The sequence below is a fragment of the Cadophora gregata genome, assembly GCF_030347475.1.
Source record: "Cadophora gregata isolate MNR1 chromosome Unknown scaffold_11, whole genome shotgun sequence".
In the NCBI taxonomy this organism is placed as follows: domain Eukaryota; kingdom Fungi; phylum Ascomycota; class Leotiomycetes; order Helotiales; family Ploettnerulaceae; genus Cadophora; species Cadophora gregata.
Genome location: NW_026695934.1, coordinates 1,846,774 through 1,873,454, shown reverse-complemented (window position 1 = coordinate 1,873,454; position 26,681 = coordinate 1,846,774). Strand labels below are relative to the sequence as shown.

General features: G+C 47.6%; 11 protein-coding genes across 11 annotated transcripts; 5 read left to right on the top strand and 6 right to left on the bottom strand.

Moving 5' to 3' along the window:
* Positions 1–80: 80 nt before the first annotated feature.
* On the bottom strand, positions 81–1,555 carry ONS95_002730 (uncharacterized protein). Its single transcript, XM_058496004.1, has one exon. The coding sequence runs from the start codon at positions 1,540–1,542 to the stop codon at positions 667–669; it is 876 nt and encodes a 291-aa protein (XP_058354734.1). The 5' UTR covers positions 1,543–1,555; the 3' UTR covers positions 81–666.
* ONS95_002729 (uncharacterized protein) lies at positions 1,551–3,513 on the bottom strand. The gene has a single exon (XM_058496003.1). It carries the CDS (start codon positions 2,931–2,933, stop codon positions 2,043–2,045), a length of 891 nt encoding a protein of 296 aa, XP_058354733.1. The 5' UTR covers positions 2,934–3,513; the 3' UTR covers positions 1,551–2,042.
* A 583-nt stretch (positions 3,514–4,096) lies between these two features.
* On the top strand, positions 4,097–4,516 carry ONS95_002728 (uncharacterized protein; the record flags this gene model as incomplete). The annotated part of the gene is made up of 1 exon (XM_058496002.1): positions 4,097–4,516. One exon carries the CDS (start codon positions 4,097–4,099, stop codon positions 4,514–4,516), a length of 420 nt encoding a protein of 139 aa, XP_058354732.1.
* Positions 4,517–5,876: 1,360 nt separating this feature from the next.
* ONS95_002727 (uncharacterized protein) lies at positions 5,877–6,974 on the top strand (the record flags this gene model as incomplete). The annotated part of the gene is made up of 1 exon (XM_058496001.1): positions 5,877–6,974. One exon carries the CDS (start codon positions 5,877–5,879, stop codon positions 6,885–6,887), a length of 1,011 nt encoding a protein of 336 aa, XP_058354731.1. The 3' UTR covers positions 6,888–6,974.
* A 75-nt stretch (positions 6,975–7,049) lies between these two features.
* ONS95_002726 (uncharacterized protein) lies at positions 7,050–10,749 on the bottom strand. Its single transcript, XM_058496000.1, has 3 exons — positions 8,787–10,749; positions 8,231–8,708; positions 7,050–8,184 (listed from the first exon to the last, which is right to left on the bottom strand). The coding sequence occupies exons 1-3, from the start codon at positions 9,186–9,188 to the stop codon at positions 7,469–7,471; spliced, it is 1,596 nt and encodes a 531-aa protein (XP_058354730.1). The 5' UTR covers positions 9,189–10,749; the 3' UTR covers positions 7,050–7,468.
* A 181-nt stretch (positions 10,750–10,930) lies between these two features.
* Positions 10,931–11,515, bottom strand: ONS95_002725 (uncharacterized protein; the record flags this gene model as incomplete). The annotated part of the gene is made up of 2 exons (XM_058495999.1): positions 10,931–11,137; positions 11,237–11,515. 2 exons carry the CDS (start codon positions 11,513–11,515, stop codon positions 10,931–10,933), a joined length of 486 nt encoding a protein of 161 aa, XP_058354729.1.
* Positions 11,516–12,461: 946 nt separating this feature from the next.
* Positions 12,462–14,177, top strand: ONS95_002724 (uncharacterized protein). Its single transcript, XM_058495998.1, has 4 exons — positions 12,462–12,695; positions 12,898–13,100; positions 13,228–13,920; positions 13,979–14,177. The coding sequence occupies exons 1-3, from the start codon at positions 12,569–12,571 to the stop codon at positions 13,399–13,401; spliced, it is 504 nt and encodes a 167-aa protein (XP_058354728.1). The 5' UTR covers positions 12,462–12,568; the 3' UTR covers positions 13,402–13,920; positions 13,979–14,177.
* A 527-nt stretch (positions 14,178–14,704) lies between these two features.
* Positions 14,705–18,096, bottom strand: ONS95_002723 (uncharacterized protein). The gene is made up of 2 exons (XM_058495997.1): positions 17,539–18,096; positions 14,705–17,491 (listed from the first exon to the last, which is right to left on the bottom strand). Exons 1-2 carry the CDS (start codon positions 17,967–17,969, stop codon positions 15,133–15,135), a joined length of 2,790 nt encoding a protein of 929 aa, XP_058354727.1. The 5' UTR covers positions 17,970–18,096; the 3' UTR covers positions 14,705–15,132.
* A 3,717-nt stretch (positions 18,097–21,813) lies between these two features.
* On the top strand, positions 21,814–23,240 carry ONS95_002722 (uncharacterized protein; the record flags this gene model as incomplete). Its single annotated transcript, XM_058495996.1, has 2 exons — positions 21,814–22,949; positions 23,009–23,240. The coding sequence occupies 2 exons, from the start codon at positions 21,814–21,816 to the stop codon at positions 23,238–23,240; spliced, it is 1,368 nt and encodes a 455-aa protein (XP_058354726.1).
* Positions 23,241–23,411: 171 nt separating this feature from the next.
* Positions 23,412–23,922, top strand: ONS95_002721 (uncharacterized protein; the record flags this gene model as incomplete). The annotated part of the gene is made up of 3 exons (XM_058495995.1): positions 23,412–23,488; positions 23,538–23,776; positions 23,840–23,922. 3 exons carry the CDS (start codon positions 23,412–23,414, stop codon positions 23,920–23,922), a joined length of 399 nt encoding a protein of 132 aa, XP_058354725.1.
* Positions 23,923–24,292: 370 nt separating this feature from the next.
* ONS95_002720 (uncharacterized protein) lies at positions 24,293–25,690 on the bottom strand (the record flags this gene model as incomplete). The annotated part of the gene is made up of 1 exon (XM_058495994.1): positions 24,293–25,690. The coding sequence occupies one exon, from the start codon at positions 25,688–25,690 to the stop codon at positions 24,329–24,331; it is 1,362 nt and encodes a 453-aa protein (XP_058354724.1). The 3' UTR covers positions 24,293–24,328.
* Between the last annotated feature and the right edge of the window lie 991 nt (positions 25,691–26,681).

Sequence of the window (26,681 nt, the reverse complement as noted above, 5' to 3'; positions counted from 1 at the left end):
CATCGCTCAACCTTTAAGATGGTATGGATTTGACCATCAGAAAGCTGTATAGATATCACATGGAGAACTTAACCCGCACACGACAAAACACAGACAATAACACAGCAAATAGATCTGATTACCTATCTCCCGAACCATCTGTACTAACCAAGACAATCGTCACATCCTCACCCATCCCCAATTCCCTCCTCAACACCTCATCCTTCAAAACCTCCTCCAAAGCAGCCAGCACTGCCCCACCACAAGGCCCAACATCCACTCCCTCCCTCTCCAGCTTCTCCATCGCGGCCTCCACCTCCGCATCATCCACAACCACACTCGCATCCACGCCCTCCTTCAAGACCGGCCACGCGGCTCTGGCAACTGTCCCATATTTCATACCCTTCATGATCGTGTCTCCGACTTCCACAGTGGAGAGTTCGCCTGCTTTGAGACTAGTGTGTAAAGAAGCTGCTGTCTGGGCTTCTACTGCCAAAATACGAGTGACATGGCCCCATAAGCGCGGGGCTTTATAATGCGTCACAGCAGCTTGAGCGAGGCCTCCGATCCCCATAGGGACGATAATCCAATCTGGGGGTTTACCTCCCCCCAGCTGCTCATCCAGCTCTTTGAAAATCGTCGAGTAGCCTTCTACGATCCACTATTAAACACACACAAACACACACGTTAGCTCATTTCTTCTTCTTCCAAATTTCCCCGTCCTGATCTTTGCAATGAGATGAGATGAGGAGAAAGGAGAGTATGGCAAGGTAAGGCAAGGTAAGGCAAGGTAAGCAACTTTACCCTCGGAATATCCTCATAATTCTCATCCTCCTCAACACCCACCATCACCCCATCCACAGCCACAGAATGCAACCACGCCTCCCTAACCGCCTCATCCATCCCTCCCTGTCCCTCCCCTGGTACAACAATCGCCTCTGCGCCCTCCCTCCTCACACTCTCAACCACCCTCACCCTCTCATCCGCCTCGCTTGGGATGAAAATCCTGATGTTAATCCCCTCTACGCCCAAAACCTTACCTATTCTCGCAACAGCCTGTCCTAGGTTCCCGTCACTGGCGGCGATGAGTTTCATTTGTGCTGCTTTGGCCTGGGTAGCGAGATCGGAGAGGGAGATGGAGGGTGAGATAGGTGTTTGGCTTTCTTCTGAGAGCTCGGCGATTAGACCGTTGCGGATCCCCCAGGAGAGACCGAGGGGTTTGAAGGAGGGGAGGTGGTCGAGGCGGTGGGATTCATCTTTGATGTAGAGGTTTTTGAGATGGGTACTGGTAGATGAGGCGAGTTTGAGGTTGAGGTTGAGGTTGGGGAGGGGGATGAGCGAGGTTGGGTGGGTGTATGTTGGGAGGGATTTGTGGAATGAGTAAATGGCGTTGGATGTTATTGCTGGGGAAGGACTGGAGGTGTATGAGGTGGCTGCTGGGTTGGTGAAGATGCTGCGGGTGGGAGGGGTTGTTGACATGTTGGGTGAGAAGTTTGGTAGGCTGGGGAAACTCAGCGTTGATTTTCTGATTCTGAGATATGATTTAACTGACTTGACAAGCATTTGGAAGTCCAAGATGTGAAATTAAAATGAATTTTGAGATGAAGTCCACGTCCACTGGTTTGGGAATGCAGTAGCGTGCTGAGTAAGCACAGACTTGAGCCTTTTAGGTGATTGAAGAAACATTTAACAGCAAATCATTTAAAAAACAGAAGAAAATGAGAAGAAAACATCGAAGAAATCTCTCATAATTTCTGGTTCTCATATTGAGAAAGAGTGGAAATACCCCTCCCCTCCCGCCTGTACTGCCGGTTCGGCGATCACCGCTGAAATGGCATCCCCAACACCCCTTCTCAAAACCTTCCTATGAAATACAGTACGTCTCATAAAAGACACCAGTCCAGCAATTCGTGGGTATAATTTCTGTCCATTCCGGAAAACTCTCCTGTTCCCCGTTCCCGGTGGCATGACATGACAAGATCCAATGATCCACCCAAAATCCCATCCCATCCAATTATTCCAAACGCCAAAAACACCAAAACAACCATTATCCCACCAGAAAATCATGATACATCCATATCCTCAAGTACCTCCTCTTTCATTACTGAGCTCGGAACTTCCTCGGGAGCACTTTCCTGCATCTTCGCATGTCGACATTCCTGCTCGCACTGCAAATACACCTCCTTCAACTTCCGCAGCTCAGCCGTCAGATCCGCAACCTCGCCTTTCAATCTCGCATTTATTTCCTCTTGTACAGCCAGGTCGTCCTCCAGCGTGTTCGTCTGTCGCTTTTTCCTAGATCGACATTTCTGTGCGGCCATCCGGTTCCGCTCTAGGAATATCCTGCGCTTCTCGGCTTCTTCTTCTACGGTGCGCTGTTTTCGTTTGGTGTTGCGCCGTCGGGGTGGTGGTTTGGAGGGTTCGTGGGGATGAGAAGGTGGGACGATGGGTGTGGTGTTGGGAATGGGCTGTGTGTAGCTCTGCGGGGTTTCGACTGCCTCGAGTTGTGAAGTAGAAATATTTGGTACAGGAGCTTGCGAGGTATTTTGTGATATTGTTGTGCTGCTTGCATCGGGGAATGCGACTGGGAGCGAGTTGGTTGAACTATTTCTGGCGGATTGTTGGTATGAGGAAGTAGTTGTATATTTTGTTGTGTTGGAGAACGGTTTCACTGAAGAGCTTCCGGCTGAAGAAGGAGAAGTGTCTCCTGACTGGTTCGAAGCTTTGAGAGAAGGAAAGTCGTCGAACACAAGGTCCTGTGGGGAATCTTGAGGGGAATCCTGTTCTGTAAAAGTGTTGAGGTCGTTCTTTCTGAATTGCGGTTGTGCTATCGTAGCTTGTTTGAAAGCGCGAGAGAACACATCCTCCTCTGGCAAATCGTACGGCACAGGAGTATCATCCAGATTGATGAAAGCATAGAAAAGCTCTGTCGTGGGTGTCATTAATGGTCCCATACTTCTCTCTTCACTTCGGCATCAATCTGGTGCCCAGAAATATGATAGAGAACAGAGAATAATGGTTGAATGTGAGAAGTGGAAGGTCGGTGTCGTCAGCATGGGAGAACAGGAACACTCAGTAGCAACGAAAAGAAAGGAAGGAAAGGTAATGAAGGACCATCAAGGCACCCCACGATCCCTTTGTGTCACAGCCATAGGTGGCTGCTACCTACCTACCTTACCGGTCTTTGTCCATTTACCCATACCCACCCATAACCCATAGCTTGTGGCGCAGGCATGTGCAACAAAATCAGCGGCGTGTCCAATGAACACCACTGACACGAAGCAGCTAAATCCCAGAGCTGTCCAGAAGCGGGCCAAGTTTTGCGATCGAGAAACCTTGAATGCCATGTTCTGTCACAGTGGGAATTTCGAAAAACAAGGATGGTAGCGGCTAGTGACAGCGTCCACTGGACTGATAGGCCACAGCGTCGCCCGCCCAGGCCTTACAGCAGCCTGGACCCGCGGATACGGACTGTGCGTCTCGGGAGATGCCCACTTTGACTTTCCGATCATCGCGGGGGTTGCTGGTGATCGGAGCAAACCTTCCTTCAGCGTCCCTTGGTCTGAGGCATTTATTTATGTGTACCTTAGCTTACTGAGTGGATAAGGTCAGGAAACTTGCCAGTTCCATCTTCGATCCATCTGCTGCCTCGGATTTCCTCGCTCGCTTTGGTTAAGCAATCTCCAATATCCTCAAACAGGCTGAACCTGACTGTTTTATTTTATTTTTGCTGGCAAGTAAGCAATAAGCAATAAGCAATAAGCAAGGCAATCTATGCGCGGCCAGATTCCGCATATCGTACTCTCGAGATTTATGCATTCCAGATGCTGGCAAATATGCATCTCCATTCTCCCGCTCCGACCAACAGGTATATCAAGAAGTCGTCGCGTCTTGTTTATGTTTGGTTGAGCTTGACACCCGAGAGAGTTTGAACCATAAAGAGAGTTCCAGATTAAGTCTCTGGAGAGTCAAGGCGCACCCTCGTCTAGAAAGGAGGTTTGTTTGCATTGCCGGCCCGGCTGCCTTTCCGGCCGGCCGGTACCCGAGACCGAGAATAAAGCTCACCCTACCTGGCAGCTACACGATGATATAAAGGTCTTGCATTTAAACTCGATGAATGCGAATGGTATCAAGTGATCAGCTACTACTCAATTTGTCCTCAGCTCCTGCAGCAACATTTGTTGGGAAAGAACAAACCTTCCAACCACTGAGTCATGTCCATATCGTACCAGGCCGAAGCGGCCGTAGCACGTACCCCGCAACCTCAAGCTACATCTTTCCCAGCTTCGCCAATAAGATGGGATGGAGCTCGCATTCCACTCTCCTAATCATCGATTGCTGCACCGCAAACTGGACACCTGGATCTCTTCTCGATGTCAGCGCCGACCCTGCCTCAGCCGCATATCCAAACTCCATGCGGCGTCAGCTAGCTGGTACATGGGGGATCGGAAGTTCCCGAAGTATGGAGCAAAGTGTCATAAGGGCACAAGGAAATCTGCTGCAGGTCTTTTTTTTCACAAGAAGGCTGAGCTGTTGACGGTGTGGCAGAAGGAAGATGAAGGTGTCTGGCTGCGTAGCCAGAAACTGAATCTAGTGTTCGTCAGGTCAGCTGATTCATGGAGATACCAAATTTCATTTTACATCCTCTCCAGGAACTCCGAAAGCGCACTCCCAGTCGCTGGTTCTACACGAGGTACAAGGTGACGAATTCAGGTTCAGAGAAGCTCTTCTTCCAAATCTCGGTCCGTAGTTTGAGGCCGAGTGTATCGAAGGAGGAGGATGATGTTGAGATCTGTGGTTATGTGGTTGCGTTTCTTCTGAACTTGTCTTGGTGACCGAATCCGTGTTTGGACTCAGAGCTGGTTGAGTGGAGGCTCCCGCTTCAAAAAAAAAAAAAAAAAAATGTTAGAGCACGCCTTGCGCGAACGTGCGTCTATCTTTTGCCATGTTCACCAGCTGCAGTAGATATGGGATGCTGAGTTGTGGCATATCCTGGAACAGTATCGCAACCTACTCAATGTATATTCATTAGTGAAAGATTCCATAGGATAAGATCAATAAAGGGCCAAACATACCAGCCTCGAGAGCATGACTGAAGTTCATTTCGGATTTTGGGACATCAGTCTCTTGTCCTCTCGAGTCACTACCACATTTCGCGTCGTCCATCATAGCAGCTACGATCCTAACAGCTTGGATAACAACAATTCAAATCTCAGCTTACTTACTGTCCAGGCTTTGTGTTTGTGTATAGTTTCCCGTTTCTCCATGTCCTTGAGGTAACAGCGCGTCAGGGTCCTTAGAGGCACTAAAGTTTGCTAGCGTTGTTTATCGGCTAAAAAGTGGAGAAACAACACAGGTCACTTGCACCTGGAAACAATGTCAGATATCAAGGCAGCGCGTGATAGGAACACGAATTATTTGCTTTAGTAGGGTCTGGTAATGTATAAGGCGAGCTAGGGCTTAGATACTTGGCTTGCCTCAGTGAGAATATTCAAGTGAATGAGTCAGCTTCGGCAGCCTGGACCATTCAGAACGATGTTGACCTTAATTCGAAATGGAATCTTATCAGTCCTAAATTACGATTCACAATCTAATTTCAAGACTATAATGTCGCATTTGAGTCATTGTATAGGAATATCATGAGTTAACTTCTAGCCACTTCATCCAGACTTCTATATAACCCACCTTGCTGTCATTCAAGACTCCGAACCGTTGATATTTCGACCACACCTCGCTCTCTCGAATAGCGGATTCCGAACTAGTAGTCTCGGCAACATTTTTTAATAAATCGACCACCAAGACTTGCGCACAACCCAAAGGCGAAGAAGCACAAGGTACAGCCATCTGATTACGTGGGTCTCAGACAATTGCTAACCATGCTGAAAGCAGCTGTTACAATGGAACAACAAACAAACCTCAAATGCAATAACCTAGGGGAGGAGTTCAGCAGACTTCAGTTGAGCAACACGCCTAACAATGAGGACAATTCCAATACTACGCCTCAAGATGCAACCCTAAATGCAGCCCCAAATGCAACCCCAGGTGCAACCTCTATCAACTCTGGAAATGCAGAGCCTCAAGCTCCAGGCACGAATACCTTTCCTATCAAAGAATTTCCCCTGTTCGTGAACCTAGCCAAGGAGCTCCAAGACCTGATTTGGAAGCACGCAAGCGAGAGCCCTCGAATCATCAAAGTGGAAGCCACAACACCAGACATTCGCTTCACAGTCCAATACATATTAGCGTTCAAAAGCAACTACACACCCTCGGGGTTGTTAACCGCCTGCCGCGATTCTCGAGCCGCCATGCTGAAGATACCACATATCTCCATCAAGCTCGAAGACCACTCGACAAACGGACTAGATATTAAATGGACGCATAATACTGGAAGGCCGACAATACAACTCAATCCTGATAGAGATGTCATTTTGTTCTGGAGCGATGTGAACTCGTCGGGGAAATGGCTGTCTCCGTTGCTGGTGAACCCGAACCCCGATCGCGATTATGATCAACCTCATGCGGTAGCTACAAGTTTTGTCGGGGTGAAGAATATTGCTTTTTGTCTCCCGGCTACCACGTTCCTCGGGTGGCCACGCTTCATGGATTTCCCTTGGTTTATAAGTCAGATTGACTCGGTCGAACGACTGTATGTCATTCCGACCCATCCCGTCGACAAGTCTGTTGACGAGACTGCCCGCCGAAGCTCTCATCCTATCCTGTCTGGCAGAGATTTGACGCTACAATATGAGTTTGAGGACTTGGCAAGCAAGGCTAGAGCGTTGAAACTCTCGGACGTTGAGATGGAGCGTTTTGACACAATGCTGAAGAAGAGAATGGTGCGATGGAAGGAGGAGAAGTCGTCATGGAAGGTGCCAGAAAGTATCGTTGCTGTGGTTAGGGAGACATAAATCCGATATGGTGGACTTTGGTACATGCCAAGTGAGAGGATGGGGGTGGGATATGGATTGAGGATTAACATGCTATGCTGTTTTTCTTTCGCTCCAGGTGGATTTGCTATTGTCGCAGTTGAACCTGGACACGTAGATACAAAATAATTTGAGTTGGAATGACGCTCACATTGTGCTTTACTCTTACGTGAAAACTGGCTATTTGCTTCTTCATCCGGGACATCCTATAATAAGGCCACGGGGATGTGCCGGCGCCAGCCAAGGTAATTCAAAATGGAGGAAGCCAAAGCAAACAGAAAAAGGTAGATATTCCAGACAATCGCAAAGTTAAATACAGGGGTATAAGCATTTTCAGACATCCATCATTGGGTATGCATCAAATATCCTCCCCACGTACGTCCAATGAAATCCAGATTAGCCTTTCGAGCAGCCAGGTGCAAGACCAAAAAATACATCTGTCAGCTCGACCATCGAATCGTAAAGGTCTCGTGTATGATTTTGAATGCCATCCCAACAGCAATTTATATGCATCTCCCAAAGCATCATTTCAGCATAGCTTCTAAGGCCATAATATTGGCGGACTAGAAGTCATTCGCAGGTGGCAACGACATGAAGACAGCCATTACAACAAGACTCGCCAAGAAACCCGTAAACAAACCCTGTCCGAAAATAACGTTCTGAGCATCTCTAATACGAGGTTCCTCAACAGGTGCCTCCTTGTCAAAGATCTTGCGCATAGCATATCGACGATTATACCGCTGAACCCAATCCCGACTCTCGCTCTTATATTTGCCTCCTAGGAAGACCTCAGGGTTGGCGTGTGCGCGCTCGGCATGTTCTGGATCGTAGACCTCCCATGGCTTGACTTGATAGTGGCCGAGACTGTGCAGGACGAGACACATACCGCGACGGGCTGCATAGAGAGTTGCAACTCCAAGGACGATCAGAGGGATTGCGAACAGGCGCCATTCTCGTTCGGCTTTGCTCATGGACATTACGCCTGCGTAGGCGACTCCGAGGAAGATGCAGAGGTAGCCCATGGAATATGCGAAGAGTTGACGGATGCGGTTCATGTTGGGTGTAGCGAGCTGAAGGAACTTGGGGTAGCTGTCGTTGCGGAGGACGTGGTCTGCGGCTCGAAGGGCAACGGAGAAGGAGGTGGGGTGGTTGTTGCGTGCGATTGCATAGAGGACAAGTTCACGCTCACGGCTCGAGAGATTGAGTTGTTTGGGTCCGTTGGGGAGGATGAAGGCATTTGCAATTCGTTGGCTTTCTTTCCAGAGGTTCATTACGGAGACTTGACAAGTTAGATATAGCAGGAAAAGTTGTAGAGGGATACATACTAGGAAGCTCTGGTCCGACTTCAGCATGCTCTGTGTTAGACTCTTCGCGATGAAGGTGTTGACTAGCATGTTTGGCAAATGGCGCAATAGAGTCCATATCAGCATCGGACATACTTCTACCCATTAATGCAAGTCTACCTCCATCTGCTGTTCTGGGAGGGGTTGAGTGACGTTCCTCATACTTCAGGTCTTCGACTGAGCATTCGTCGCCAGATGAGCCTGGTGGAGTGGGCAAATTCGACTGAGGCATGGAAATACTTGGAGATGACTTGTGATTAGTTCTGTTGATGTTGATTATAGCTTTCTTTGCAGTTTCTTCATCCTTCTTAGTCCATGGTGGGCTCAATGCCGCCCTTTCTTCGTCGGCAACAGCCTCGAACAGCTTGGTGTAGTGTTGAATGTAGAGCAGGAAATCCAAGTTTTCCACATTGTAATCAATATTGGTCAGGAAGGCTTTGAAACCAGTCATATTGATTGGCTTTTGACGTCAGTAAGAGTCCGAAGAGAACACAGTCTCCGATCTGGCTTGACTGACGAGAGGGAGGCTAGAACTTACTGGGAAGGTCGCGCCAATCATCATTCTATCGAAGGAGATGTCTTCAGGGATTGAGCTTGGATGGATCGAGATCACCTTGTAGCAGTTTGCGCTTCTTCCAACGCCATTGCCTCCAGCTGACGCGCTCTTCAGCTTCAGTCGACGCTCCATCTCATCTTGGAAGTCCTTCAGGGCGGCAGGAGAGGGGCTATAGCCAGGCTTGCGAAACAAGAGAATGTTCTTGAGTGTGTTCAGCAGAGTAATCTTGTCATGTGGCTTGCTGGAGGTCATCTCAGCGAGATCACAAGTGGGAGTGAGTGAACGGCGTGCAGTGCTCTCACGCCTGTCTCCCAGCTCAATGTCAACAGTGCCATAAGACTCTGCTGCAGAGGTGTTGGTGTTCTTTATCCTCAATGGAAACATTGTGGATGTAAGTTGGAGCTCTGTATTTTTGTGAAGTCGATCTTGAGGTTGTATTTGCGAGAAAAGGACGTGGGATAGGATCGAGGGGGCGGCCGTGATCAGATATGATTAGGCTAGCGTTCTCGCTTAGCTTCCTCCAGAGTTCACCTTTCCTTTACCTCGACGAAGAGCCTGATCTTTCTCCTAGGAGCAATTGAGACATCCAGTAAAGATATGACGGCACTTAGTATCGGAATGTTCTCAATCCATAGTGTCGCATGATTTCCACGACTCACAAACATGCGCAGTCATCAATCGTCCCCATCACCCTTTTGCACATCTGCGAAACACCAAAGCCGGGTGCGAACCAAACTTGTCTACTCGACGGCGTTTAGTACAACACGCGCCTGGGATGACAACCACGATCGTCTAGGGTTCAGGCATGGAATACTTGTTTCCATGAGAGATCTTGTATGACTCTTCCAGACTCCTAACGGGCCACAGCATTACCTGGATAGGGCTTGCCACGGACGATCCCTGATCTGATCTTTTCAATGGAAGATAGTCGCCAGGCTCAAGTCCTCTCACAGACTCGATATTTTAACACTGCTGTCATCAGCGACAATTCGACGGCGAGTATTGTTGAAATAGAGTAGCATTACGAATCAACCTTGAGGAGTTGACCCTGAAAATACCTCTCGTCACTTACTTGACTAGTTCTCGAGAGCGAAGTGGAGGTCATGTTTCAACCCCATCGTACTCTAATGCATCGAACCGAATGGACAATATGAGATACACTTCCTTACGCCCCCTCCCCCTCGTAGTTCTGCGAGGTCAACAACGGGAGCCAACCTCGATTTACTTATAGTTCGTCCCACACGGCATCTGCACCACACGAGCGATACCTTGGACAGCATGACCAGTTCCGTTCGGATGTTGCCTCCATATAAAAGATCAAAGTTTCCATGACCAATGTCTCAGAATGAGGAGGTTAAATGGTGTTCCTGCAGCCTCACGGACTTTTCAACACAACGTTGGAGGACAAAGTCAGTACTGCTCGTGTTCATGAAGAATTTCTCCCCGGAGCCAACATCCCAGCTCGTGCATTCGGGCCGTCGCTTCGTTTGTAGTACTTTCGAGTTTAAGCTAACGACTAGTTAAGAAGCTTCAGATCGATGCCTGTGCCGAGGGTTCATGCAAGCTCGATGCCACTGATCGTGCGTCGACCAAGCAGCGCAGTGTACAGAATGCTGGAACCCAACAGAGCTCTCTCAACGAACCACGTCGCATTTATGGGACGAGTAACGTCCTATCGACGAGCAAACAGGAACGGACACCCAATCGAGTTGTCTACACCGTCTGTTGAGGTTGGTTACACGGCCCGACGATCCCTTCTTGCCTTGGTGGAGGAGACACCCGATACGGGGTCCCTGCAGCTGGGCTCTGCCCAAAAGAAAGCTACTCGACGATCACAAGTAGCTAAGAGCATGACGGTGGCGCTTGAACGTGCAGGTATCTGGAGTCATGTGAAACATGTTCGATGGCTTCTTTGGCACGTCAATTAACACTCATTAGGTACTAGCAACAAGACGAAAGAAATGCTTTTATTCATGTAATGCATCGCAGACCAACAGGTCCTATCAACTGAAGCTATCGTCCTTTCTTTCCAGTCTCTTCAATTCCTCTATTCTGGCTTCATCTCGACCTCCTCAAACCCCGCCATCATCTCCAACTCACACTCTCTTATATCTCTTCCCCAGACACTACCAATGTTCCTCTCCAATCACAACCTCATTCACATCCACACCATCCTTGAACCATCTCTCTCCCTCCTTAATCTTGACATCATTCCCACTCATCTGCCTCTTCCTCATGCGTCCATCAGGTGCAAACGTCCAGTCTTCAAGACCATACGTCCGCCACCATTGCCCAGTGGTATCGTGCCATTCGTACCAGAACTGGACGGCGATCTAAAGGAATATCAAGTCAGAAATTTAATTCCTATACGATTCTCTCGCAAAGTTTATGTTTCTTCAATGGTTAGGCTAGTTGGTTGTGGGAGCTCCCACCTTATCATCTGTAAAAGCAAACAACTCCTTCCTCAACCTATACCCATTCTCAACACTCCATTTCTTCGTCAAAAACTCCACAATTTCATCCGTTCCTTTCAAGAACGTATCTCGGTTCCGCCATATCGAATCTGGCGTATATCCATTCTTCACCAGCGAAGGATTACGCGTGTTCCATAGGTCCTGCGCGGCTTTGACTTTCTGAATGGCTGTGGCGCGAGTGAATGGTGGAAGAGGTGGTTTAATTGCGGGGGACGAAGAGGAGGGGGAGGATGACATTGTGCGGTTTTGATGGGGGGTTCGGATAGTGAGTGAGAGTGAGAGTGGTTGAAGTCTGTGTGAGATATGTGATGGCCGGGCAGCTGAGGAAGAGGACGAGAGAAGTGAAGAAAAGGTCGAGTGGGCTTTATATCCTGATGATCTGAACATCTCGCGCGCCTTCCCTTTGACAAGAGAGCCTTTAGGACTTCAGAGGTATCCCGATCAGTAAACAGACGGCGGATTCTCGGTATTGCCTTCTTCTCCAGAGTTACTTCCACGGACTTTCCCTGTTGACGTCTTGATAGGCGCTTCCTAGAACCGGTAAACAATCTCGGCAGCTTGGTCTACCCTCAGAAATAAATCGTCAAATCTTCTTTCTTAAGACTTGCTAGAGGCAGACGGTTCGCAGGTGCTCGCTGTGTCATCCAGCTGCAGACGGGAAGAAGCCGTTGCTGCCGACACCAGTAAAACTTCCTTCCTTCGGACGCAGGCTTCGACATGAGCTCGATATGCTCCAAGGCCCGGGATTAATCAAGCGCCGAGTATTTGCATTGGTCGTCGTCAGCACCAGATCCCGCGGGATGCTCTTGGGGGACGTCGACATTTCGGGTCACGTTCTAGACAGTCTAGAATCTCGAGGTTGAGTCAGCAATTCCGGCGATGACGCTATTCCGAGCCAAGGATTTGTTTTCAGATGTGCCGGATGCAGGGGTGGCAAGGGATCTAGATTCGGGAGTGAGATATTGATTATTGAGAATGATGTTTGATGGATGTACTTGTGGTTAGAAGGAGTAAGAAAAATACTGTAGTTTATTTCCGGAATTGTCCCTATTTTGTAGTGATTCTGGTAGTCAGGAACGAGATCAAGATCGGAGTAAGGGGATATCGGACCCCACTATTAGCGCGGTACCGGGCGGTACTTAAAGCTTTAGGGTCCTCTTCTTCTCGAAGCTTCAACGACACCTCATCAACTTCAACACCAAAATACAATCAAATTCTCCGCACTTTCCGGTCCAAGACTCTCACTTCCTGCAAATCAATTTTACGCATATCTACAATCAAAAGATCAAAATGGCAGCAGAACTCAAGCTCGGTGATTCCCTCCCTGCAGGCGTAACCTTCAGTTACGTCCCGTACACCCCGGAGAGCAGCGAAATCACAGCTTGTGGCATTCCCATCAACTACGATGCCAGCAAAGGTAGATAGTTCCTCTCCTGCCTCCTCTCCATACTCCCTCATCTCGCAATCCTCTTTTCTACAAACTTTCCATCAGAAAAAATTACCCCGCACCTCACCTCACCCCGCCATGCCCACATGCCCACATTTCCAGGCAAATGCAAAGAAGAACACCCACCTTCTTTCTCGTAAAATTCACAGCTGACAAAACCCACCACAACTAGAATGGGCCAACAAGAAAGTCGTCGTCTTCTCCGTGCCAGGCGCTTTCACCCCGGGCTGCTCCGCAAAGCATCTCCCAGGCTACATCCAGAACCTCACTGCAATCAAGGGAAAGGGCGTTGATATTGTGGCGACGATTGCGTATAACGATGCTTTTGTGATGAGTGCGTGGAGCAAGGCGAATGGGATTAAGAATGATGATATTGTACGTTTCTCCCACAAATTCTTTATCCCAGTCAGAAGAGGGTGGAAGGCTGCCGGTGTTGGAAGAGCGGAGATTGGGTTCGCAATGAAAGCATGAGAAACATTGGCTAATGGTTTTGTGCAAACAGCTCTTCCTCTCCGACGTCGACGCCGCGTTCTCGAAGAAGTTGGGCTGGACTCTAGGCGAGCGAACTGCGAGATATGCGCTCATCATCGATAATGGCAAGATCGTGTATGCCGAGAAGGAGCCCGGGCGCGAGGTCTCTGTGAGCAGCGCTGAGGCTGTGTTGGCGAAGCTTTGAGCTTTTGCGGATACAGTGACGTTGGGAATGGAGTACGGGAGGGAGATGACGATGATTATGTGAGATGATACGATGATTTTGATTTGAAGATAGATTGATGGCGTAGCGATAGATGCTACTTATGCGAGATAGACTGAATGCGATGGTTTCTATGCCGAGGTGGACTAGTCATGCCCTTGACCAGATAATTGTGACTTGTCCGGGTTTCGTGGTAGCTATGCGCTCCCGGTCTCCGGTGTGCCTACCGCCTCGACATACATTATTTCTCAGATTTGTTTTTGGAATCACAACAGAGAAACTCATCTCAATGTCCGGAATCCATAACGTTCAAAAGTTTAGGAGTCTTTGCTACGAGAAGGGCCCGTCAGAATCCTCTGTATAAGCAATTCCTGGGCGAGAATGAGGACTCGGCGTGGTTATGCAAACGGGAATTAAGAAACGATGGTGCGATGCAGTACTGTTGAGAACTGTCTAGAATATGCTCACTCTTTTTGGCTCACTAGGCTAGAGAAGCAGACCGTAAGTTTTGAGCTGAGTTACGATGACTATGGGAGTTTTGATATGGATTTGCATCTAGACACTGGTTCCCATTTCTCCTTCTGATAAGAAGAGGCTTTGATTCGCGGGTATGTGAGGCTCGTACAGCAAGTCAGAACTTGATAGAATGAGGCGTCTTCTTCTTTCTATTATCTTTTTGGTTTATTCAAGATCTTAGGTAGAATTCCCCGACCCGTCACCAAAATAACAAAATTGCCAAGGAGAAGATTTACCCAAACAATAAACTTTTGTAATATTTAATGAAAATAGTGTTTTGAAGCTGTATTTTCAAGCTACTTAATACTTCCCCTGGCTATGGTAGCTTCAAAGCCTAGGACAGTGGGCATGATGGGATAGACTTAATAGAGATGGGGAGCTCGTGCAAGGCATCTGTAGCCTTGAGGGAGTTATTGTGCAATCACTAACTCACTCTCTGCAAAATGTCTGCAAAACGTCTGCAGTTTTACCTTTAGAGAATCGTAGACAAATTACAGACAGTGTCTGCGAAAAGTGCAGTCCGTGATTGCCAAAAAAAAAAACCGTAGTAAGAGTAGAAGTTGGGGTAGGCGACGGAATAAATACATTTAAACAGGCATCAAGGTTGGATCTACAAGAATCGATATATTCTTCATATCGCAGCGTGCTGCCTTTTCGAAAGTTGAAGACCACGAGTGGGGTGTACTTGGATTGTATATCTTTGGCTAAGTAAAGCGTAAGATATGAACTACTCTAGGCTTTAACATGAGTATATTGTTTATTGAATAATGTAGTCAATAATTTATTTGATCAATGTCTTTTAAAAGTATATTATTTTAGGGATTTACTGAATATCTAACGCTCTTCTTCCTTGTGTATCTTCCTCTTAAGTCTTCCTTTGAATTAAGCGACTTCAGGTCTCTGATTACGAGTGCAGTGACGGACGTCTGACGCGGGGAGGTGAAAATCAGGAATGCTCTGTATTTCACCTATGATGAAGGAGTCCTCGTGTCGTCCAAGCTCACCCAAAGCTAAACCTCCTCAATGCCACTATTATTTGAGATCTGCACTATCATTTGGCAGTGTCCTTGCTTCGTGTCGTTATTTCGGTGTGTCTAATCCAAGGTACAGTATGGCGTGCCTTTCGTTGCAAGGCCACATAGACGTTTGAATAATTCGGAAATATGTCAAGTCCTGGATACTTTTGATGACATTGACTCACTCCCAACCAATCCATTTCCACATAGAGAACCTTCTCTTCTCCTCCAGAACTCTGTTAACCAGCGCAAGATTTGAGGGCGTCAACCTTGCCTCCAAGATGTCTTTTAATGGAACGGGAAGTTTGATTGTCCGTGGTCGACCCCACTTCCCCTTGGTAGCATGTTTCTTGTAATTGCCTTCAGTCGCAACCTCGATGTTTGGATCGGCCCCGTTTTGAATGAACAGTATTACTATATCTAACAAGGTACGACTTGGAGTTTGGGTGAAACCCGAACTGTCTTCATACCACTGCTTCAAGTAACGGTCCCAGGTCGAGCGGTGGGTTTGGGGGTCTTTTCTGTTAGGCCGTGCTCCATGGCTCAGAAGAAACGCAATTATCTCGACGTCCAATTTTCTGGTGGAATGTACATTTCCAAGCACAAAGCCTAATGTTGGGAGAGTAGTAGCATGATCGAGCAGAGAAAAATTGACGCTATTGGAAATCAATTGCGGACAGAGAGTCAGCTTGTCTCGGACATAGGACAGAATGCTTTCCTCGACCGCAAGAGCAACGATTGGCTCGTTGTCCGGATAGCGGTATGCTGGAATCATTTCAACAAGTTTCTCTCCATGGAAACTCTGGTATCTCCTCAAGATATCATGAAGCTCATCTATCAGTGCTACGTCGCAAATTCCCCGGCTTCTCTCTGCTATTCGTACGTAATTGAAGAACCCGTATATCAAACTTCCGAGCGTATCAAGGGATAATTTATCAGAACCCGTATGTGGAATATAGCAAGTTGTCTTAATTTCTGCCAGAGTCATTTTGCACAGGGATGCCCTTGCGTCAAAGTCAATCCCCGTTCGACTTCTGAGCAAATTATACATTTCATTTGTCGCAAGGAAGTCTCGAACTGAGCGGTGGAGGAAGGCCACGCGATAAGAGAAAAGATCCTCGTCGTCGAGTGGCATGATGGCGACGTCGAGAAGATCTTTGCATCTGGCATTGACATACTTTCGCATCCTTACTGATACGGTATTGACCTTTTCGGCGGTCACGAACGGGGGCTTCTCATGAAGCGCGTAATCGGGATCCTTCTTCTCATTTGCTAGGAACTGAAGGCCCACCGCAGAGAGATCCTGTGTGGAGTGTACCATGACTTGAAATATGCGCGCTGTCTGTTCCTGGTAGACAGGTTCGATAGTGCTTAGAATCTTTGTGAAATATTCCTCTAGCCCAGCTGGTAGGGTATCAAGTCTCTCCTTCAAAAATTCAATGTCGTTGTCGTCTGTCAGACCTCGCAGAAGTGCCCGAATGACTAGGAAGACCCAGAGGAAAACTCCTTCTGCCTTGTCGACAATATCTTTCTCCAATTGAAGGTACTGAGGATCTTCGGATTTCAGTTTCTTAAAGCGAGCGTCTGCGCCCAGTTGTTCACTCACACAACGCGTGATATCGTCCCTTGTGAAATCGTGTAGGCGGAGTGTCTGCTCTGCATTACCTCCGAATGCATCTTCAAAGACGTTCCAAGGCCGGCTGGAAACGCATATCTTGATCTTGGGTGATCCGTTCAATTTTTGAAGCACATTAACGAGATCAACATGCTCCCCGTCATACTCATCCAGGCCGTCGATTAGAAGGAATATCTTCGGTGCTCTTGGCTCTTCGACAAGCCTAGTGAAACAGTCGGAAAGCTCCTGTACCGTCCAAGGATCCGGGTCATCTTGATAACGATCTGATGCATGCCATCTATCTAGGCAACATGGCTCTATGACCTGCGGATATTCGCGTAGGATTTGGAACAGAAGGGACTGCAGCAACCCTTCCTGCGACTTCTGCATCGCATTGCCCGAGCTCCAGAAGAAGTGGCTGGCAATAGCAAGCTTCTGCTTGCCAGACCATGACTCTAGAAGTGAGAGCGTGCTCGGATGGCTAATCAAGAATTTCATGAGTGTTGACTTTCCTGATCCAGCTTTCCCAGAAATCCAATATATTCCATTCTTGGACTCTGAACCCATCCACTCTCTGAATCTTGTTTGAGACTTTCGGGCATCCTCAGCATCTCTGAAAATCCACTCAAACGTTTTGGGGTGTGCGGTCTTGACATTGACCTGCCGTGTTTTGATGGTCTTGAAATGCAAGCTTCTGAGAATTTTCTGGGCGGTTGCTACATGCGTCCCCTCTTCCGCCAATGACAGGCAACTGGCTGAAATAGCCTCCAGATCTTGAGCTTTTGCATAAGATTTCTTCTGACTTTCCAGGACCGTCAGAAGCTGAGACTGTAGCAACTCCAGTCTGAGCGTAGAGGTTGATTGATAACGTTTATTCTCGTCACTCAGATCTTGGAGTAAAGCAAATACCCCAGATTGCTTCTTACTGTCGAGAATCAGCGCCGAAGATATATGTGAAGGAGATGGTTTCACCTCAGAATAGCTGTGAGTCGAAGATTCAACTCATCACGAATCTTCCCCAAGCGTTTCTCAATGTCTTGGATCTTTCCCTTGTTCCTCATACTTCGCAAAGATTTCCTTACTGTCTCCAGTCCACTTTCTGGCTTCTGAAGTTTCAGGGTCGTCAAGACTTCCAACATCTCGTCGGCCAATTCTTTACACGACGAGGCTAGCTGCTTGATAGCGATTTCATCCTGAGATAGCTGTTTTGCCGGAGTTGGACGATCGGCTCCGAGCTCTTCAGTCAAATGGGCAAGATCCTGGGTTATCTGCTCTATTTCGTCATTGTTCGCAAGGCTGCCCTTGTCATACAGCTCGTGGCCTGCTGATACCAACTTCACACTAAAGTCGACAAATTGTACAACTGCACTTGCAAGACTGATAGCAGTCAACGGATCGAGCATTCTGTTCCGAGAGTGATGGTTTTGTGTTGGCTGAAGAGCAATCTGGAAACGAAGTCCAATGTTGCCTGAAATATGAATGTGTTGTCGCTCAGCTTACATAACAATCGTGCCATGTAATATATACAAAACGTGATTAAAAAGGTGGGGCGAAGTAGATGACTGAAGCTGTGCTGAGCGTGACCTGCATTTGGGTTAACGATTGTTCATGGACTGGAAAGTGCTTGTGCATGTAGAGGTTGGTAACTAGCACACCGCCACCAAGTAACTCAAAGATTGTAGTGATATCCTACAATAAAGTCGAAGCACTTTTTCGTCGAAGCATACTTCACCAGGGAACAGTTTTCGTTAAATGCCAAGATAATACTGTGCCTCAATGAAGGCACGTACCTTGGCGATGAACCACGGACGATGCCAGCCTCATGGTATATATGTCAGTAGCTTCTCTTTAAAACTTGTGCCTTTTACAGTGCCCCAATGGCAGCACTAGATGACCCCCGCTTCTGTCATAAATTGCCGACCATGAGAGCTAGCCTGGCAGAAAGAGGTTGCTGATAAGAGGGGAACTCACGGCATCCGACTACGCGTGGTAGCTTAGAACTGTGAGGAGATGTCAAGAGTCGGAGTGACGCTGTTCATTCTATCAAAATACCAATTGATGTCCTCGATCACAAGGAGAATGCTATGATCGTGGCATAGAAGTACCTAACATTTCCCGAGTTAGGTATGCTAGACCCAGGCTGGTTTTCCCAACTATTTTTTCAACTCATCCTTTTCCCGTACTATATCAAGTACACGACCAAAAATCATCCCTTTTCTATTTGAAACTTAAAATTCTCTACAACTCCATACTCATCTTCAGTGCCCTCTCCGCCCTAGCTTTCTCCTCAGTCTCCGCCTCCCGTCTCAACCATCTTTCCGATTCCGAGTCATCCTCTTCCTATTTCTCTTCGCTCCTTCTGCTTGTCCTCTGCTTTCTCTTCTGCTTGTCCTTCTGCTTTCTCTTCTTCTTTTCCTTCTTTTCCTTCCTCTCCTTCGGTGGCGGTGGGACAGAGTGTGCTTGCTAGCACGGGATAGGAGACCCGAACGAAACCGGGGAGGACTCGATCGACAATGAATGTTGAGTTGGGCGAGGGAGAGCCGGGGACGAGGGGCATGCGGTTGGATGACACTGGGTGATATTAGTTATTGTCCCAGTCCCATGATATTGAGCATTCAAGTCAAGAACAAAAAAACTCTTGGATGTCTTCAATGTAGCTGAGATAATGAAGCAACCCTGCGTATGTTGTAGCAGATACGGGCTTGAAGTGGCAGAAAATGGAAAGAGAAAATTACCCCATGGCCATTCAACACCAGAAGAAACAACATCAGACGACAGCCGACGAGGCCTGATGATGGATGGGGATAGAGTAGATGGTGAGTGTGACGGGGCTGAGGAGGTGGAGGAGGGGGGGGGGGGAAGGGAGGAAGGAGATCCGCAGTGGTGGTTCTGCCTCTCTTCGCTCTTAACCTCGCTCTCTTTTCTTCAGTCATCAAATTCGAATCGCCGCGTTTAGTGGACATCTTGATGTAACGTGATATTTTGTGGTGCTTTGGTGTCGTGATGTCGTGATGATTCGGCGATGATGCTGACTTGTTGATATCCAGACACGGTCAACACTGTCTGGAAGTAAACAAGCGAAAGTCACATGTTCGCTACCTTCCAAAGTGCCAATGTCAATGTTGACAATCAAACCGCTTCAAGGTCGTTATTCAACATCATTTCTAAACAATCTCGCATCTATCTTCATGTGCCATATTTCTGTTCCGGCATACAACTTCTCATAATGAGCCCTCTATCGCTCAACTCCTTGCCCTCAGCGCTTTCCCCTCATTTTCCCTTCTTCTCAATTCTAGCAAGAAAGATGCTCAACACTTCAACAACAACTCCAGTCAAAACAAGATAGCCAGAACTTGTCAGAAAGCCCAGTTTACTCTTCAGATCTCAAACCAGTCCTCTGTATCCGTTTTCCTCCAACGTAAGAAAAGCGTGGAGATTAATGCCCCTCCGCAGGCACACAACAATGATCTCCTCCGTGACACAGCATCCTTCTCCTTTCATTTCTTAAACCAAACTCTCGTAAGCATTTTTCCATGCCAAGCCACGCCGTTGCTCCTCATAACCCTCTCGCCAGTTTCTGAGACACATATATATGTAGCCACGGTTTCGAGGCATCAAACGCTGCAGCTACCACTGAAAATTAAATGCGGTGGGTGCAAGTGGACAAGCAGAAGAAGCCATGATGGAGTATCATAAAACTCAAAAATTTGAGACCGAGTATAAGGAATAATGATAGCAATTGAGAGGATTAGTGTCTATAATGTGGAGACATATACAGGCTTCGGATAGGATCAGTTGAAGCAGCGCGTGTTGGACTTTTGATGGTCCTTGATGACCTGCGAATATGTTTATCCCTCGAGAACCGCATTTGACAGATCTATTCGGTTCTTGATTATATAATTGTATTCGATTGAAACAAACGCATTTTGGACGCAGCCTCACCCAATACAAGAGGTAGGTACACAAAATTTTTGAAAACCAAGCGAAATCACATGTTTTCAGTGTTTGTTGAATTAGGTAGCCGGGGAGATATAATTTAATGACAAGGCTATCTAGGTACAGACATGTTAAGGATTACTAATAAAATAGCATCAGCTTTTAACGTAGATGCTTTAGAAAGACTGCAGATCAGCGTCTCTGAAAGGTAAGTCAGAGCTACTGACCATACGAAGTCAGGTGACTCAAGTGTGCTTCCCATGAAATATGAATTGAAAAGGGTATCAGCACTTTTTGTTGCTGGTGCTGCGATGGCCTTGGAACAATAAGCTTAAATTGACCCACAAGACCATACAGTATTGTCCAATAGCTCCAATGCACAGAAAATTTGAATGCCTATCATGCACAACATCGTGGTCAAAACTAATCATTGTAGGTCTTGATGTTCCTGTCGATAAATGTATTTTTGAAGCAATAAGTCTTCCACAAGATGGAAGTTCAAAGTTCTTCTTGTCTTGTCGGCAGTTTCGGCCAGATTGAGTTGCACTTGTAGACACAACAGACTCCCACAGGTGCTGGTAGGATGACTTCAGTGTGTAACAAAACGAAAATGTCAGGATAGTAAATGACATTGGAAAGATCATTGGTGTCATGACCAAGTTCAAAAGGCTTTTTTTTTTCTGTGAGACCGCGGAAATCCAAAACTGCGACCTTTTGGTGGTTATTGTAGCGTTTTGATACGAATTGGATGGAGCTTGGCAGGCATTCCCTTTTTCCTGCCAGATTCCAGAGTAGTCACACTTCCTCGGATTCGTGCATACATCATCTAGTACACAGCCTCTGAGCCTCGCATATGCTGTGTTTGCCTCTTGCCAGGCTGTGAACCTCTTTTTCCCAGTGATACGAATTCGTGTCAAGTGGCTGCTCCACCAATGGTGTTCCTCACAGGCAGCTGCCATGATGATCGCCCAAGTAGTCTCTTTAACTTGGGTCGTCTTTTATTCTAGATGAAAAGTCAGTCTCGTCACCCTGTACCCATGAGCTGCGCTGTCAGTTATGAGGCAGGGCTGTCTTCAGAATGTGAAACCACACGAATCTTCAGCCCAAAGTGACCATCCGGTGACGATTGGGGCCGCAGATTTATGCTTAATACCGTAAGGCAGAATCTGACCAAAGCTAAGATCTAGTTGTCCTATGTGTATAGCCCACCAGGTTAACTCACGGGGTATTGCTTCGGGGCATATAACCTGCTCATGTAGCCTTTCCAAGTCCCCTTTGTTTCTGCGATTCAACACCCAACACATCTCGAACATGCATATACTCAACTCCATTGCGATTATTTCCATTTCCTGTATTATTCTCCAAGCTTACACCTCTGAGCCACTCAGATCTCTTGCGGATGTCTTCGACGGCGAACTAGCAAATCTTTCCCTTCCAACACCATGGGGAAATCCCTTTCTAGGAGCCCAGGACTTTTATCACTGCTGCCTTGTGGCCGTCAATCAATCTCTAACAATCGATAGCGGGAATCTTACTTTCCTCCCCGGACAAACCGCTTTGCGAGGGAGCATCGACGATTTTCAGTCAAACCCGTTTCCGTGTGGAGGAACCTACGACGGTAGCAATGGATATCCTGCCCAGGTCTGGGTGTCCTACACATGGTGCAGTCAAACCTGCCCAGGTTGGGCGATGAGTTGGACGGGCTACTACTCGTTGAAACTGTGGTTGAAGCCACTTGTGGCATTCATCACCCCTTCAGCAATATTTTGTCTAAACGTCCCAAGAAGACGCAAAATCAACGTGTCAAGACACCTATTTCCGCGCAAGATTGGGAGTCCATTGGGGATATTATCTCTCGCCTACAAGCTCCCGCTGGCAGCATTGATTGTCACCCTTGACCTTGTTCTCTGGACAATTACCTGTCTCACACTTTCTGGCCCGATGCTTCTGTCCGCGACCTATGAAGCTCTCCTGGATGCAAGACTTCTCCGGTACCTCAAGGTACGGATCGGCACGAATGCTCTCTCGGTCAAACAACGAGCACATCTGTTGGTTGCCATTCTCTTCGGAAGTCTCGACCAAGACCCAGCATGGAATGACTGCAAGAGAATTCTGCAAGATCTCCCGGACGACAACCTGAGAAGGAGATTTTCGTCAATCACCACGAATGGGCCATTGGCCATGCCGCAACCTGCAACTACCGTCATCACAGGTTCAACTGAGCCAAAGCGTCCAAGCTTCTCTTCCGTTGCATCTCCTAGACGGCAACGAATTGCGGCAGAATATGCGATCTCAACTGGACTACAGATCGATCTTGTCAAACTCAAACTTAGATCAGCCATGGAATCGCAGATGAGTTTCGGATCTACAACGGGAGCCGCCATTGTTTTTTATGTTGGGAATTTTGCATATACTCTCATCGAACTTCGAGCAGCGTATGGAGAAACGTGAGTTTCCTCTGTCACTGATGCAGAAGCCCTGGTTTAACTTTGAATTTGATGTACAGTGACCTTTCGCATCAACTCGCTTTTGGAATGATCTGGATGATAATCCCGCACATCGCAATTCTGAGCAGTCTTCTACTTGCCTGCAATAACCCTAGCATATGTGAGGGGCTCGCTCATCCCATCAGTATGGGGCGCGACAGACTACTGAGCGTGGAGGAGGCTGCTGGCATTGAACCTGCCAAAGTCAGCAACGGGAGTCCAGGTGATCGGTCTCAGAAGTCATACTCTTGAATATTTTGGTCCAAGATATACATAACAGCCACTCAAACCAGATACAAAGTGGCATGGATTTGGAATAGAGGACAGCGCAAAGCAGAATGGATTGCCAGAGTGTCCCAGGAATATTCCAATCTTAGCTCCACATCAACCATTCAAGACGAGGTGCTATACACAAAAAATAAAATGGCGCTCATCGCCTCTACATTAGTACCAGCCTTCATACTGTTGTTTGTACCGGCTTTCCTTGGAGCTTCGATAAGGTATCCTCCCTCAATTTTGTGTTTCGTAGATGTGTCTGATGATAAACAGTTATACAACTCCAATAGTTGGCCTCGGTTGTCGGTCACTTACGCTACTCGTATATGCCTGTGCGCAGGCTATACTCATCATACTTTGGCTTCTGAAGTGGACGTTGTGGGGGACTATGGGTCGCAGCAAGAAGATATTCGAGAGGAGCGAGCTGTTCCTCGGCTTGGCAAATGCGTCTTGGTACTTTGTGTTCTTCATAGGAAGCTTTGCTTCTTTTGTTACAGGAATCATGGGAACAGGTAAGCATGAGCAGTCCGTATTCTGTTTAATTTCAATTTGATGCTAATCCATCTCCTCTGCAGTTTTTGTGCTCATGTCTCTGTACGCCAATTGCCTCTGTTCAACACCTGTAAGTAACGTCCTGCAAGTTTCTGTTGCAGTTTAGCGATTGTTGTTGTACATACTAACATGAGGCGTAAAGGCACGGGTTTGGCTCTCGCGTTGGTCTAACTCCTCGGCAGAATTCTATCTGGGAAGTTTCAGTACTGAACAGATTTGGTACGCTCGTAATTATTGGATACCCAGCGGAATTGCTGCCACATGCCTGTTAATTTCTATGGCATATGTCGGGTGGTGGTATTCCCGGCGGATGCGATATCAATTCATCGATGCGGTGAATTGCATTGACGTGCTCAATGTTGAAGACCTGGCCGAGAACGGTGGATGATTTTTATGCCATGCTCATGTTCTCAAGATTGACATCTGGGTTCTTGACTTTTGCTTCGTTTGCTCAGCTTCTGGCTTCAGCTTGCAAGGTGCTTTTCTATTGGTGGCCTATCTGGAAACTCGTCTCAATAGATTTCAAAATACATGTCTTCTCTGTCCCGCTCTGTCATTGAAGCCAGCGTCGCTATCTCACCCTCCTTGACAGCTAGATAAAAGTCGAGAATCTGCGGCCCAAGGACCGAGCTAAGATTTTCGTTACCCTTTTCACGATGCAACTGTGTCAGTGCCTCTCTGAAACTTCCTGGCATTTGTGTATCAATCCTCCTCTCGCGCAATGTGACCGTGTCGAGAGAATCTACGAATTCCCTGGTGTCTTGCAGCCTCAGCTTTTGTCGAGCAATAGCTCCCAATGATCCAAAAGCTATATATGCAGCCATAGTCAAATACGTATTGGATGTGGCATCAATCGCTCTCAGTTCCCAGCGATTCTGCGATATTCTTCTCACGGGCGTGTCTCTATTGCCGGTACCCCATGCCACCCATTTCCCAACAGCGGCCGCCCTCACGCGCGCATAACTGTACTCGCAAGGCATACCGAACGCCGTGATCGCGGGTAGATGGTCTAATAGTCCTGCCATGAAGGAATCTTCGATGCCTTCGTAGGGATTCCAAGCCTTGTGCCCGCCCAGCTCTTGGTTGAAAGAAAGATGTGCGTGGAGACCGCACGACTCCAATTCTTTGAAGGGCTCGGGCAAGAAGATGGCTCTCATGTTTCGCCTTATGGCAGCTCTCCTGATGATCTCTCTCGCCTGCATGAGTGTGTCCACAGATTTCAAGACTGGCAGGGCTCCCAGCGGGATTTGAAACTGCTGAGGACCACGGATTGCATGTAACACATTCGCAACGATTCCGGTTTGCTGTAAAGCCTTGACACATTCGAAAGCACACTCGGCATATATTCCTCGAAGACTGCAGGCACCATTTAAGAACGTATAGGTGGGACGGCGGAAGAGTGAGGGGTCTTTCGCGGTGGCGGCGTCAATAAGATAGAACTCAACTTCGAAACCTGCTATAATCATAGCACCGAGGCGGTTGCGCGCAAAGTGGACCGCACGTTGTAGCGCAGATCGCGAGCAACGGAGAAATGGGCTTTCCATGACCAGGTCAGAATGGCCGGAGGCTTCTTCGGAGACATTGCACATGACCGATGCATGTCCAGTGTCAAGCTTTCGCAGACTTGTCCAGTCAGGATATAATGAGTCCCACCCATGTGTCCTGAAATTAGATGGAAGATCGTTGAGGGAGCAAAGACCAATAGTTGAAAGGCTGCCCAGTGTCGAAGGCGTACCTTGCTGAGCCAGTTCCCGACAGATGGACTTGGGCACGCAGCGGGAGCCAACAAGTCCTGCTAGGTCGACATAATTCCAGTGTATGAACTCAACGTCCGGATTGGTAGTCAGAAAAACATCCAATAACATTGAAGCCATGCCAACAGGCGAGATTCAGCACTCTAAGCAGACCTTTGGACACAGACCAACCTCGCGGAGATCAGTAGCGGAGCAGCGTACTTTTTTTCTTCTTCTTTTCTTTTTGGTGTGCTTATGAGAGGTCTGTGTACGTATTTATCGAGTCGCAATTGCAGGGCTAAAGGACCAGGCCATAGTGAGGGCCACTTACAAATCACTCGTTGAGTACAGATGGTAGCAGGTTGCTGTTGGAGAATGTGTCGGCCATCATTGAACTTTCGTGAATGAGCTTCCTGGCGAAGAGGATGTTGGTACTACAAGAGTGATACAATCTTGAAGGGACTAAGACTTCAAATCATAATCCATTGGCTCCAGTTGCTTATTGAAGTGAGGCGGACGAGAAGCTATCGGCAAAGCAATTTGTATAACCCAGTGGTCTTCTGACTGCCGATCTCCTGATGTGCTGTGATGCCGTGTAACAAAAGTCCAGACAGGCCTTGCTTTGCTATTGGATTCACTTACGAGAAGCAGAATTCTTATCTTTGGGCGTTAAAACAGCAGGAAGTATTGGTTGGGGTTCAGAAAAGCAACCCCCTTGAGTTCCGCAGCATACTGGACTTTCTCGGCTCGATGCATCTCCTCCCATATACCGCGAGAAGGCCGTTCCGCAGTTTGGAAATGCGGCTCTGCAGGCAAATTGTACACGTACGATGGATATAAGATCAAGTCGTTCTTCGGCTGGGAGTAACCACATCGAAAGTACAGCAACAAGCAAGCAAGATCAAGGTACGCGTCCATCCCATTGCTTGATTCTCTCGATACCAAGCAGCTATACAGATACAAGCCGAGAAACATATCTTCTTCAGCGCCTGAACACCGATCGAATCTTCAAAATGCCTACTTCCGTGCCGAACATGACATTGGACAATAAGAAAGATGGCAGAGTGCGCCCATGGCTCGAACTTATTCGGTCAGATGAGGAAGTGGAGGGAACCCAGACTAGCCTGGCAAG